Source organism: Pipra filicauda, unplaced genomic scaffold (assembly GCF_003945595.2).
Source record: "Pipra filicauda isolate LSUMZ 115617 unplaced genomic scaffold, ASM394559v2 scaffold26_size5592650_pilon, whole genome shotgun sequence".
Lineage (NCBI taxonomy): Eukaryota > Metazoa > Chordata > Aves > Passeriformes > Pipridae > Pipra > Pipra filicauda.
The window spans coordinates 115120-129819 of record NW_024104387.1 but is presented as its reverse complement, the minus strand read 5'-3'; the positions used below and the strand labels follow the sequence as shown (position 1 = coordinate 129819).

The 14700-nt window shown below is 44.1% G+C and overlaps 1 protein-coding gene across 2 annotated transcripts in view; it reads right to left on the bottom strand.

Moving 5' to 3' along the window:
* Nucleotides 1–14700, bottom strand: part of SLC22A18 (solute carrier family 22 member 18) — a 71831-nt gene that overhangs the window by 19154 nt on the left and 37977 nt on the right. For both annotated transcript variants that reach the window (XM_027737272.2, XM_027737273.2), the window contains 2 exons: nt 5194–5309; nt 4587–4697 (listed from right to left, as the gene is read on the bottom strand). In XM_027737272.2, the coding sequence (XP_027593073.1) occupies nt 4587–4697; nt 5194–5309 (227 nt within the window). The remainder of the gene's footprint in view (nt 1–4586; nt 4698–5193; nt 5310–14700) is intronic.

Genomic DNA, 14700 nt, shown 5'->3' with positions numbered 1-14700 from the left:
GAAAATACGAGAGTGCATTTCCCCCACCGCCAAACACACACAACTACAGACGTGCTTACACATGCTCCCGTCCTACACAAAGAGCCATCAAATTAAATACATTATGGCAAAACATTGTGCTCCAAGCGTGGTATGGGGTAGGAGTCTGCTGCTTCCCCTACTGTCTTGGGCACCTCAGAAAGACCAGGATAGTAAGAAATTGGGGTTCTCTGTGTGTCAACAACCCCACAACATGCCTGTGAGAGGCCACTGATCCTTTTGGGAACAGAGAAGAGAGTAGATGACCCTTAGAGGTCCTGCCTTTTCTTGTAGGATCCTCTGAGTTACAAAGACTGGGTAAAAAGGGAGTTGTGGTCCTCTTCTTCCTGGAAAAACAGGAGTCCAGGAGGCAGTATGTGAGGACTAAGAAAGTAGCCAGTGGCCTGGCAAAGTGAGTCACTAACACGGGAAGGATTTGCAGACTTTTCCTGGAAGGATGAAGAGAGTGATCCCAAATTGCTGGTTAAAATGCTGAGGAGGACTTAGTCCCTTAACAAACGAACATCCAGCAGCCAAACTGCATCACTACCAGTGGAGCACCTGCAGCAACAAGGACCTCCCTCCAAGGACCCCAAGCCTTTGCCTCGAGGCAGCACCACCCTCCCAGCCCAGGACTTGCCACAAAGCCTTTCTGAACCCCACCAGAGACACGTCTTCCCCCCTTAATGGAAGTAGCTGCACTCCAGCTGTCTCAATGGCGCTGGGGGAGAGGGATGGGGGGCACGAAGGGCATCCTGCTCTGCTACTCTACAGATATTTGGAAAAGGTGCCAGGGAGCTGAAGCTCATGAAGATCTATGGCTTCGCCACACCCCTTCACGGAGAGCACCCCATCCTTATCCAGTTACTTTGAAATCGCTCTCAGCTCAAGCCAGCTTAAGGTAACATGCAAATAGCAGTATTTACTCACAACACCCAAATCAGGCAACAGGGTTGCACAAGTTTATAAAAGGCACACGTGAAGAAATGAAAGAAAAACCACACTTGGTTTCACTTGTAGGAAGATCAGATTGAAGCGGGCCCTTCATCCTGCTACCCCACTGCAAGTACTACCTAGGAGGGGCTCGTCCTTCCTACATACCTGGCGCTTCTTCCTGGTACCACATGCCAGCTTCTACAGCTCCTCTCCCCTTTGAAGTCCCTCATCAAGTTAAGGCAGATTTGGATCATCCTCCTCCAAACAAGCCTCCAAACAAGGGAATAGACTGTGCTCTTTAATTAGCATTATACATTGCACGGCTCCCCTGGAGATGCAAAGGTCTTTTTTTGTATCTGTTTCTGCATGGTCTCCTAAAGCCACACGGAAAAGGGAGACCTGCTTGCCCCCTTTCGTTCAGCAACTAAGGGGATCTTTTCAACTGGAAACACATTTCTTGGTGAAACCCACAAGGGGAGCCCCAAATTGAACTAGAAAAAGGTTTTGTGCTCATTGGAACAAGTGTTTCTTGCAAAGATCTCAGCAGGTTCCCATGTGGGTAGGTTACAGGTCAGCTGAGTGCAGCCACGTGAGTAATGATAAGCCTCAATTCACACTGCGAGGCTCAACATAAAAAAAAAATGGAAAATGGCAAAAAATATCCTCAGAAACCTCACCCTTTTTGAGTGGGTCTAAACAAGGGGTGAACTCCTTAGAAAAAAACCTGGCACCAGTGGGTTGAATAACAAGGATTATGCAGCAGAAGGCAGGGAAATTGTTTATGAGATGCAGTAATGAGAGGAAAAGCACCAAGGAAAAACAGGAGTGCAAACTGTATTTAAAAAAAAAAAAAAAAAAAAGATGTGACATGTCTAAAAGCAGCCTGTGGCTTTGGAGGGCCAGCTTAGCAATCCTCACTGCAAGATGGTATGAGTAGGCAAGCACAGCCTCTGCTGGACCCTCGGCCCTCCTACGCTGGACTGAAAACGCGATGGGATGCAGAGCCCTAGGGCTCACTGCAAAATCCTGTTCCACACGTGGAAGAAAATCCTTTTAAAAATGGGATGCAGGTGCTAAACCTATGCAATTGTGTTGAAACCAGATTTTCCAGAGGCATCAGGCAGCCAAAGATTCATACAAGCAGGTATTTTATCAGTATTTTCAAGGTCCTGGAGATTTCTAGTCAGTAAGAGGTATGTTCGAGATTTTCATTCTCTTGTTTTTCTTTCTGTCTCTTATCTACCACAATGAAATGAGGCTCTCTTTTCCCAGGTCAGTTGAGAAGGTAATTCGGCCGTGTTGGAGACGTCTGCTGCCTGTCAAATCCCTGGCAGCTGCCCTCCTGCAAGAGGCACAGAGCCCAGGTCTGCTTTTATGCAACACAGGGAGGAGGTTCCCAGCCCTGCAGCCCTCCTGGGGAGGGTCTTTCGGTCTCAAACAAGCTAATTTTAGACAACAATGAGATCCATAAGGAACAAAAGATTTTCTTTGGTGTATATCACAAACTTGTTTACAAAGTAAATAGAGAGCGGTCTGTAATTTGGGCAATTAATTAATTATACAGTTGCAGCCTGGAGATGAAAGGTAAATGAGCTCATGAGAAGCTCAGCCTCTAGCTGTGAGCCTCAGAGAATTAAGTGATGGCCAGTTCCCCTTTCAGCTGCCATCAGTTGTTCAGTCACCTGAAGTGAAGAGATACCTGCAAAGAGAAGTCACTAGGATTTTAATCACTTTTCGCTGTAGTGCAAGCGCTATCCGTGTAGCAGGAGTGCCTGAAGTGAACCCATTCCTATCCTTAGGGAAATACTCCAAGCCATGCATTGACAGACTATTAGCCTGCCTTAAATCTCAGCTTTGCTGTCTCCATCCTCTTTGCCTAGAAATTGCCTTGCAGTTTTCAGCAGGAGATGTTTATTTTGCCTGGGTGAGCATTTTTGCTTTGCACGAGAAAAGAAGAATGGATTCTCCAACAGGCAGGAATTGGCATTTCAGCAGGAATGACTAAAGCAAAGTGTTTCTCACCTGGCCTCTGGAAAAAGGAGAGCACGCAGGAAATTAATGCACAGATCTCATATGGATGTGGTCTCAGGCATTTTTAAACAGAGAAATGAATGCTACTTTAAGATGAGAAATGAGCTAGAATCAGCAAAGAAAACCTCCCTTAAAACATCTGTTTCATTCTATGAAATGCTGTAATTTTATACACCTTTTAGAATACAGTTTTAGAAGTTTAGCTTCTTAAGAACCAAAAAAATTGCACTATTAGGGCAAGCCAGTAGTACATTAAGATTGTGTCCTGTCTGCAGTGGCAGGAGTAGGACCAACTGGCATAACTGATCTCAGCAGTGCCAACTACACACAAACAGGGGAAAAAAAATCAGAAATCCTTTACTTCCCTGTGTATTATTCTACAACTCCAGTTGGACTTGTTCCCCCAGTGACATAGCAAGGAATAACAGATGAGCCTGACCAAGCCCAGAAATGCCACCCCCTTCTGATTCAGCCACACTCCACAGCCAAATCTACTTTCATTTGTAAACTGAATTTACCGTTTACAAATTAGAATTTTATTTGTAAATCATGTTTCTTATTATTTAAACATCACGGGTTTCTTCAGACAAAAACAAATTGGAAAAAAAATGCCAAGTCTAAAAGCTAAGGTGCCTTAATTCCTCTCTTAAGATCCCTGTTTGGAAGGGAAGTGCCTTGGTTTGTTCAGATGCATGATGTATATGTGTTTTGATGTGCACAAAATTCAATTCTTGAAATCATCATCAAGAGAAACTGCACTTTGTGTTTGACTGGGAAAGGAGCCATGAAGATTTTCTGTGTGGAAGGGCAGAGAACATCACCTTGTCCTTACACACCACTAACAAAGCTGACATGCTAACTTGTTTCTGGTCAAGTATGGGGAGAAAGAAGTTAGAGGGTAGGCAAAAATGAAGATTATTAAATGTGGTCAAGGATATGTAGTCAGGCAAATTGGGAGATATGGACCATGCCAGTACAGCAACTTCAAAGGAAGCAGGGAAACAGGCAGGTTTGGGAAGGGTTTGAGTATCAGCCAGTTCCTACTGTGACACAAAAAAATGAGCAGAACATATAAGGAAGAGAAGAACAAGCACCACCATCATGCACAAGGGAAGAAATACACTGTGGCTCTCCTGTGTGCAGCCTGATCCTCTCATCCACCAACAGTTTTTTAGTTGTTGGGAAAACAGTTAGGATACATATACACCTTAAAATCACTAAGTAAAATCAGGAAGGACCTCAGTGTTTCCAGGAGAGGACAAACGATTTCCTTCTGCTCTGAAGAAATTGCAGCCTAAATAGAAATGACAGACAAGAGAAAAAAATGTTTGCAGCCAGGGGGATGGAGTAGAGAAGTTAAATGATTTGCCAAATGTCACAGATGCCTATGACAAGTAGTCTGTTTTACATTAAGTCCCAGGGTTCTGACCCTTTGTAGCTGAGACCATCTGAAAGCATCCAACATCAAGTTAGGACCTGAATCCTCACTGCTCTATGATCAAATGCAGTGTGCTCTCAGTAACTTGAGACAAGCCTGGTCTACACTGTATGTCATCTTATTTTAAATACATCAGCAATCACAGGTAATGGGGGAGATTTACCTGTGGGAAGCCCAGCCAAGACCTTGACTATAAAAACTTCCATTACTCCTGGAAACTTCATCAGACGTAGGATTTCTCTGATGCTAAACAAGCTGCCAGACTGTGATGTACCTACAGAAGATGGATGACATATTGATTAATACTCTATTTATACAGGTGGAGGGTAGAAAGTAAGAAACTCTGAAACTGTCTGCTCAGGTTCACCACCCCCTTTCCCAAAAGGCACTTTTGTCTCTGCTGCACCAGCTTTCTGCTGATGGCAGGAGGTTGGGAGCTGGTGCCAGGTCTGCATGCAGAGGAACCCAGTGAGACAGTGGGATTGCCTCCCATGCCAGACCAGACTAATCCTCAGCAAGGGGTCCACATTTACCTTTTCTGAGATACATATCAAGCACTGGGCTGGAAGACTGCAATTCTACATGGCAGAGTGATCGACACATAGGAAATAATACTCTACCATAAGCAGAATTTAGGCATTAAAGTGTCAGCATTTCAAGGTCAGGACCTTTTTGCCCTTAAACGCAACTCTAAGGTACTTCAGTTCTTGCAGCATGTCAATCCCCTGTCCTTATTCATGTACTTTTTATCAGAAACACTGAATACTCACTGTGCTCTGTCACATGCTGGTTTAACTTTGGTTTAGTCTGCGAAGGGATCCAAACCACTGCTATCAGGGTATTGATGAGACTTCCCACCAGCCCAACATATGCAGGAACAAAAATGCTGCAAACAGAAAAAAATACAGGGAACTGGATAAATATCATAAACAAGACATTTATAACTCCATCTTGCAAAGTCTTGGGCACTTGGATGAGAACAATCCTCTCACAGTTGCAATACTATAAAAGAGCTCATATCCCCTCATAGAGGGTTTGGATATGACCACAATTTGAAGTTTTACCAGAAGATGGCTATTGCTATCAAGATAGTTTATCGTTTTTATTATTAATAGAGTATAATACAATGTTTTAAATCTGTGATTGTCAGGGGAAAAGAGCTCTTCTTGGTTTAATGAAGCTTAGAAATCTTCCCACAGACAGCACAGGATCTGCTTATTAGAATCCATCTAATCCCCATCTAATCACCAACTTCATTCATCTAAGTATCATCTCACCCCTTGAAATTTCTCAGTGAAATCAAATGAAGTTAAGGAAAGCAAAGAAAGTACTCAAGATGATTAAGGATGGTAGAAAACAGCCTACAGCCAGAACTAAACCCACCAGAGATACACTACCACTTGAAAAGGAGACATTAAAAATAACAAACATGATTTACAAAACCTTCTGAGAAGGTAATCAGCACTTTGACTGATGCACTTCCTTTTCTCCAGAGGTGCCCAAAACCAAATCAACACCCCTCCAACTGCCCATCTGAGCCTCAAACAATGAATCTTTAACAGAAGTGGGGGCCACATCCTTAGAACGTAGACAAAGTGAACAGCAATTATTAACTACAATTGTACAATGATAAGAAGAAACAATTACAACTTATCTAAAAAAAACAAGCACAGACATGAAAAAATCAATAGAGTCAGTAATTAGTCCTCAGTTATTGCTGTCCTCTTAAAAGGGAAGGTTAGGAAATCACTCCTCCTATTCTTTAAGGGTATATGGGAAGATTTCACATTCTAAAGGGCTTTAACTCTGACAAACACAGATAGAGCAAAGTCCAGGGCTGGAAGACTGAAACTCAGAGAAGTCAGAAAACAAAGGGAGAAGTATGTTTTAACAATGAGAGCAATTATCCACTAAACTAGTTCCTTAAAAGTCTCCCCTGCCATAGGAACCGAGTTATTTGAAGGGTTTTCTAAAACATGTGCTTAAAACCTACCATAGAAAGCAGGTTTGGGGTGGGAATGTCCAGCAGAAATAGCAAAGGCTGGCGTCACAGAGGGCACAAGACTAGGAGACCATCATGGTGCCTTGGAGGCATTGAAATTTAGGCACTTTGGACTTCAACAAAGTAATGCCTAGATTTCAGCAGAGAAGGCTTTGGGATGTGTGGGTCTGTGCAGACTCAAAGTGACTGTGCCATCCCTGCATTCCCAGCAACCTGTGTTGCAAAAACAAGATGTAAAAGCGAGCTATGAGCCACCAACTGATGTTCCCTGTGAGCCTGCTGATGAAGGACTGCTTATTGCCTGAATTTTTACTGCTGATTTCCTTGTCAGTCCATGGTGTGTGGTTTTCATGGAATAACCAGCAGCACTAATTGTAAATGCCTCAAGTTTCCTCTGTGCTAGAAAAAGGTGCGGTCTGAATAATTTCTGGAGTATTATTTAAGTCACAGAGCAAGACAGTTGAGGATTGAAATGCAAACAAGCAAGAAAAGCATCAAAGAGAAAATACATATATATACACACACACATACACACACACACACACACGCATTCCTACTAATAGCAATGACAAACATCCCAGCTGAATATTTTGATTCTCATTAATTATTATGAATAACAACAAAGTCAGATAGTATCTTTCTGCAAATGGACTCAGTGCAGTAATTTAGACCTCCTGCCTTCCATCCTCCAAGCTGTTCCACTAATTAACTCAGACCACAAAATTAGTCATTTACTGGATCATTACTTTTTATTTTTAGTGCAGCAGATTGCCACTTTCTAATTTAAAATTATCTGCCAAACAGTTCCCAAGTGACTGAAATCAAATTTGTGGACACAGATTTTCACCCAAGAAATCCAGAATTTGTACTTTATATTGGAAAAAAAAAGTAAATTTACTAACAAAATAAAAAGGATAAAATAACCAAAATAAGTAACTACAGCTGGCTAAATGTTTGGTGGTTTTCTGCTTTGTGCGTTTTTATTTTTGAGGTTCTGTATTTTAAGCTTTCATTCTGATATTGAAAAAACACATCACAAAACCTTTCATTGGACAGAAAAACTTCCTTTCTGGTCCTTTTTTTTCCCTGGGGTTGTCCAGAATCCCACATACCAGTGTAAGTATGTTTTACTCTTCTCATCCAAGAACAATTACAGCAATCAATGAGGGAAGGATCCCCCTGTAAAACGAGTAACAAATGATGCAGTATTTCACTGCAAGCATATGCCAATTTGTTGCTGTGAAAGGGAAAGAAGAACCTTGACAGTTTATGTATTTGGGAAAACTTGGGCTTGATGTAATGGAGTTGTGGAATTTTTTACATCTGTTCACTGAAGTCAGAGAAATCCAGTAAGATGTGGAGCTCAAAACTCTCTTTTCCAGACAAACCCGAAGCATTCAATATCCTCTTAAAAATCCACCTTCTTAAGCACAGCTTTCTGTAACTGCTTTATCTTTTTCCACTTTTTAAGCACTGTCATTCCTTGATGGAAAGGCAAAGGTGGTGAAGGTACACCCTCAAGTTAGCTGCTCCATTATCTCATCCTTCAGCAGGGATAAATAGTAAAATTTGACATAACTCACCTGTGTCCAGGAAACCACCTTTTACATTTGTTTGTTTGCTCATTTAAGAAAGATGAAGTGAAACCAAGGGTCATAAAAATGCCATATTGTCACAGCAGGTTATTAAGTTTTTTCTGATATATCTAATTTCTTTTTTTTCTAATGTTTTCATTACAATCCATGAATTATACAGGATGACACCTCTTGTGCCACCCCTCCAGTATGGCATCAGTAGAGCATATCCTCCACAGTGAAAGGCAAGTGTTTTACAGAGCAGTGCTGGGCTCCTTTCCTGACAAATGGTCACCTCGGAAGCCCTCTGAGGATAGTTTTGGGATTTGGGTAGGTGAGGGGCTGCACACATTCTCTTTTCCTGTGATAGGAAGACATGCAAATATTTGCACTGCAATGTAAAGGGTGCTAAAACCAGGGCAGATGTGCTGAAACATTATTTCTGGCAGCAGGAAAGACAAATGCCAATTGATTGAGAAGACAGTGTTCTTGCAATGATGCTGCTGGATGCTCAGCTAGAGCTGTTTCACGTCACCTCCAACGAGGAAAACTCTACCTCCACCCTCAGATATTGTTGAGAGAGGAGCTGCATCCTTGCAGATGTGGGTGGGAAGGAGGCAGTGGTGGCTTGGAGGAGTCCAGCAAGCAGCAGGAGTGTAAGGGGGGGTTTGCACCCCACAGCAGCCCTGAGGAACAGCGCTTTGGCAAGGGGGATGGTGATGCTGTTGACATCAGCAGAGAAAACATCTGGCAGTCAGCACTCTGCTGTGCTTACTGGACCCTTTTCTGCATGTTAAGCAAGCAAAGGACCCAGAGTCAAGCTGTTGCCCTTATTTTTTACTGGTCAAATGAGGAACAAGTGGCACAAATCAGAGCAACTAAGGTAAAGGTAAGACACTATGACCCCTCAGCATAGTCAAAGGGTAGGGCGGCAGAGGTAGGAATGCTTACTGGGTTGGTAGCTCCTGCTGAATAAGACTTGGCTCATAGTCACTTGTCTCTTTTTTTATTTTAAGATTTAAGCATGAACTCTCATCTCTGCTGATATCAGCCAAAGTCCTTCTTCATTCAATTGTGCCTGTTTGGCTTATCAGGAGGAAGCTTCAGCAGGAAGGGATGCAGTGGCACTATTAAGAAGCACATCAAGCAGGTTGCTCCCACAGGACCTTTTCCCATCCTCTTCCCCTTCCTGCCCTCCCTCTCATCCCTTCTGGCTGTCCACAAACCAGCCATGTGGAATCAGAGTGAGCCCTGCCAAAACCAGAAGCAAATTTCCTGAGCAGGGTGGAAGAACAAAGGCTGTGGGCAGGACTAATACAGTTAAATTAAAGGGAGCAAAAGGGCGCAGCAGCTTTGACAGCTGAGTTCATTGTATGGCCTCTTCCAGCTTTGTGTTGATTAATAGGAGATTAAGAGCCTTTACTGTCCTGGGCTTCATGGCCAAAATAACTTGGGTAACTTTATCTGTGTATTTCAGCATGTTGCTTATAATTCCTTTGCTTTTTCATCTGGAGAGAGGGAGTCCCTTGCTGACTTTAGTCAGCAGCCTTCCTTCTCCCCTGGCGATTTCTGCTAGCAAAGCCCCTCTCAGGTTGTCAGCTAAGACCACAGCTGCCCACTATTCTTTGTTTTCAGCCTTGCCACGAAATGGAGAATAAAGCCCATTGCCCTGTCCTGCATGGGACTGATGTGTCCCAGGGTCCTGCTGTCAGGAGGATGCAAGGATTTTGGCTGCAGGGAGGAACCTGGAGGAGGACTAGTTTTTGCAAACAGGAGCAGCTGCAGCTTGCCCTGACTTAAAGCTTTCAGAGAAATAAGAAGAAAATGTGAGCAGAAGGACTTGGATCCCACAAGCCCATAACATCCACCAAGCACTGCTTAACAACCTAACAAAAGGCTCTCCTTTTCACTTTCCTGAGGCCATCAGGCAAATGTGGTGGGTGCATTAAAAGCATCCTTTCAAAGAGTTTTAAAGGATTTAAAAAAGTGGGATGGCCATCCCAGGGCACACTTGCCACAGGACCCACAGTGTGGCCTGGTACAAGACTCACTTGGTAGCCTGTGGCCATGGAGAAGGGACAAGTGGCTGACAGCTGGGATTACACATCTGGAAACTCCATCCTTAATGCTGGTGGGAATGCAGAATTGATGATGAAACCATTAATAGTAGCATCATGGTAAACAGATTAAACCCCAAAAAATCCTAGCATCCAAAGCCAGCTGGAGGAGGGTTGCATTTCTACCCATCTAACACTTAACCAGCCGCTGTATTTACTGGCAGGTAAATCCCAATGTGCACCACATCTCCCAGCTGCAGCAAAGTGAGGACCTACTCTATGTTACCTCATGACCTGCTGCCATCAGGGCAAATGAATGCAATCAGGGTTCAGTTTCTGAATCAAGACATAACAGTAACAGGTGACAGCAAGGGCTCACAGAAGTTCTCCAAATCCTGTCACATGTCCCTGAAGTCAGAGGTGGCACACGTGAAGCACCAAAAATATACGGAAAAGTTTACAGCAAATGCAGCTCTTGGAAAGCGAGGCCTGGCCAGACAAGTATGTGTGGGTGTACAAACACATATGCAGAGCATTTCCCAGTAGCTTTGAAGCAATGCTTTCTGCAAAACTTCCATGAAAAACACAATCCCACAAAGGCATGTGAACCATGCGGGCATCAGGCAGTGGCACAGGAGCAGGAGAGAGGCCACTGATCAGGCATTTGCAGGCAGATAATAATTCCAATTTGCAGACAGGGGGCTTGAAGAGAGTCCCTGCTGGTACCTACCAGCCACGCCCCTCAGGCAGTGCCGAGCCAGGATGGGCACCAACGCCTCCTGCTTCCACCTAGGAAGGCTGCAGCATAACAACATGGAATACAGTTTTGGGCTCCAGACCAAATTCCAGTCCTGGCTCTGACCTTGCTGGGTGGCAATTCCCATCTTTAGTTTCCTGTCTGAAAAGGCTGGGACAGACCCATGGAGGTACTTAGGGGCTGCTGCCAGCCAGGAGGCTGCATTCAGGCTGCGTGTGCCACGAGATGGTATCAGTCGCTCTCCGATTAGCATTCCAGCCACAGACCCTGCTCTGCAAAACCCAGGAGAAAAACACGCTGGTGTAATTGCATAATTAAATGTTGCGTCAATACAGCGATTCTTTCGAGGAGGAAGCAGTTCCCAATGATTAAAGATCCCTGAGGATTAAAGGATCAATGTGTACTTCAGCAGTGAATGGGACTGCGTTTGTTTTCTTTCTCTTTTTCTTAATAAAGTCAAAGTTGAACATGGAGACAGCACAGATTGTTTTTTAGTGACTCACTCCTACTTCAAAACTGCACTGCATAAAGCTGGCATTCATCGCCAGCCCAGATTCCTTAAAGAGCTCTGAAAGGACTCTCAAAATATTTCTTTGATTGCAGTTCGGCCACACTATCCCCTCATACCCTTAGAGGGGCAGCTATGGCTGAAAAAGAGCTGGTGAGTTAAAAAGAAAAGAAAAGCAAAAAAACTGAGGTGAAACAAAGAAAGTTCAGGTGAAATCATGACACCAAATCACATGCTCCAGTAAACAGCTTTCAGTCTGTAAGAAAGTGGGCAGTGACCATTGTGTTCCTGATAACTAAGTGATACATAAACTTAGTACATAATGTAACTTATTGTAAATTAGTGATGGTTGCATTTAAGGAACCTTGTTTTACTGCTTTGACAACGCTTGCTGAATGCATTTCATCTTTGACCCATTGTGGTCTAGTCTATATTGTTGAGATTCCTCCTAAAAACAAACAAAAAAAAGCACAAAATTTCACTGAAGTTTCTTAAATAAACAAACCCAGAGAAGCCTCAACCAAAAAAAAGATTCACTGAGCCTACAGAATTTTAGCACATTTCCCGGTATGTTCATGCCAATGCACAGAGCTAGTCCAGTTTCCACAGCCCAGGGCAAGAAACGGCACAGTAACACACATAAACCCGGACAACCCAGTGCTCAGCAGACTTCAAGGCAGTGCTGCCAGTGAAGGGTGGTCAGTACCCTCCAGGACATTAATGGCGCCTTGGAGAGGAAAACAAAAAAAAAAACCCAAATCTTCCTTTCTGCAGTTCCTATTCCCTGCCTCATGGACAAAACATCAGACAAAGACATGAATAAGTGTGCTTTGAGTCTTTCCCCTGGCTCTCCTGTCCCAGCACGTGTCCAAGCACATGAGACAATGGTACCTTAAGCACAGAGCACAGTTAATGCCAGCTGAAGGAGTGTTAAATCCCAAGGGGGAACAAATGTAGCCTTTAAGGGAGATGTGCCACAGAAAGATGCCCTTTCTCACTTGCTTCCTTCTGGTCAGGTAGAAGGTCCTTCACAAGAGGTAGGACAAATCACCTAGGATAAATCACCTGTATTTCACCATAACCCCTCAGTTAGACTTCTTTGGTTGCAATTTGCACATTTTTTCACTGGGAGCCTGGGATTTCTCTAGAGACAGAACATAAAACTTGAGTGGATAGCCATCTCCACCCATGCATCAGCAGGAAAAGGAGGGAGTTTACTGCCTCGACAAAACTGGAAACCATGACCAGGGTGTCCTTTTTGCCACATATGCTTTAGATGCTTTAGGAGCAGCAGAAGTTGGCTGCTGCTGATTTGGGGAGAGCAGAAGGCTTTTTTTCACTTGGTGAACTTGACACCAAAGCAGGTTGTCCAAGGAGGTGGCGAGACTTTGCATCCACACCCTCTGCAGAGCCCCTCACGGGGTGAGAATGAGTCATCTGCAGACAAGTGTTCATTCAGCTGCTTATTTCTAATGGCAGCCACATCTGGAAAATTTGGGTGGTGGGAAAGGAAAAAAATACGAAGAGGGTTATGGGCAGCCTGTGTGACCTGTTTCCATCAGAACTGGGTGAGGGAGGGATGTTGAAGATTGGCACTGGTGCATTAGCAGGGCAAAGAGCCAAGAGTGCTACAGCGGAGGTATGTCAGAGCTGCCTTGTGCTGGAGACATCAGACACAGGATGGGACAAGGCCAGGACCTCACAGTAATCCCCAAAGTCATTGGAGCCACCTGTGCCTTAACTTCCCTTAAGGGACATTCACTCCTATGTGTTGTCACTGAAGCAGCAAAAGGAAGGTTACTGGTGGGACTTGACACTCCATCTTGAAGAAAAAACATTAGGTCAGTGCAGGGCATTGAATAAAAACACCTGGGTTTCTTCCATAGGGAAAATCCTCCTTTGGCAGAGCTTCCTAGGTAAACAGTGCTCTGTATGAGCAGATAAGGCTGGCCGTCCATCAGGGGCTGTACAGCAACAAAGTGATCTGTCCCCCACGAGAGCCTGCTGCTGGGGAAATCCCAGTTCGAACTAACCAGCTCCAGCTCAGGCACAGCAGATCCCGCTGCCGGGGTGTGAAGGAGATGGTTGTGGCAGGATGCTAATTCCCAGGCAGCTGGAGCAGCCTGGCTGTGCCAGACTGTTCTGCTGCTTGATCCAACACAGTGCTCTTCCGAGGAACTTGCCTAATTGCCGGAAGAGGCGTATCAGTTACGCTTCAAAAAGATGTGGGCGGATTTGCATACTTTGCCCATAATCCGCCACTAATTTCGAGTATCATTTATTCTCGTGTGCTCTTTTCTGATAAAACACCCTATTTTCAAATACTGCACTTTTCTAATTCAAAGCTTCACTTGTATGTGTGATTACTGCTTTTCCCTATTGCATGGCATAGACAGTCCCACTGGTGTCTTGGTGCACTGAACACCTGCACATTTACATGAATTTATAACAAGCAGGGGAATAAGCTGTATTCCCAAAGAGATTTTAGCCAGCTGGCTGGCTAAGGCGTTGCTTGACTCACACTCATATATAGTATCACCCTGTATGTCTAGAAATGGAGAAGAGTAGACGAGGATGAGATATGACCTGCACTTCCTGAACGGGGGGTTTGCAACATCTGGCTTTGGATGAGCTGGGGCAGGTCAAGATAGGCATCAGAAAGTAGGTGTAAGTGGTCAGTGCTCACATCAGAGGCATCCCACTGGTGAGGCTGGAACATGTGCTCTTCAATCTGTCTGTGCATGGTCTGGCCTAGCAGTGAAGTAAGAAAGTTTGCTGAGGATACACAACTAAAAGAGTACTGGGGAAAAGCACAGCCAGTGGGGAATTGCATATGGCCCTTAGAGGGCTGAGGGATTGAGCAATAACATGGCAGCTTAAAGTCAGTGCAGATTAAATTTAAAGTGATGCATTCAAGGAAAACAGGTCTTAAATTCATATGTGAAATTATGGTTTCTGAACTGCTCATTATTACTCAGGAATGAGACCTTTGGAGATCACAGACTATTCCACAAAACCATTGGCTCATTGCTCAACTAATCAAAGATTAGGGATTGCCATGAAAGAAAGAGCAAGTTGAACAGAGAACCTCATTAAGCCACTGTATAACCCATTGGTTCACCAGTACTTTGAGTAGTGCATGGAATCCTGATCCCCTCCTCTAAAAAAGGCATCTAAGAAGTGGGACAGGCTCAGTGGATAGCAATAAGGACAATTCATGGCAATTGGCTTTATACTTGAGGAGGCTGAGAGCTTTCACCCCAGGAAGATGTCCAAGGGACATCTAATAAAGGTCCACAAGTTTTTGAGAGAGCTGGAGTAGGGAGTTAGGAATTGACTGACATGGTCATTTCCGCCACAAAAACTGGGAAGCACCAAA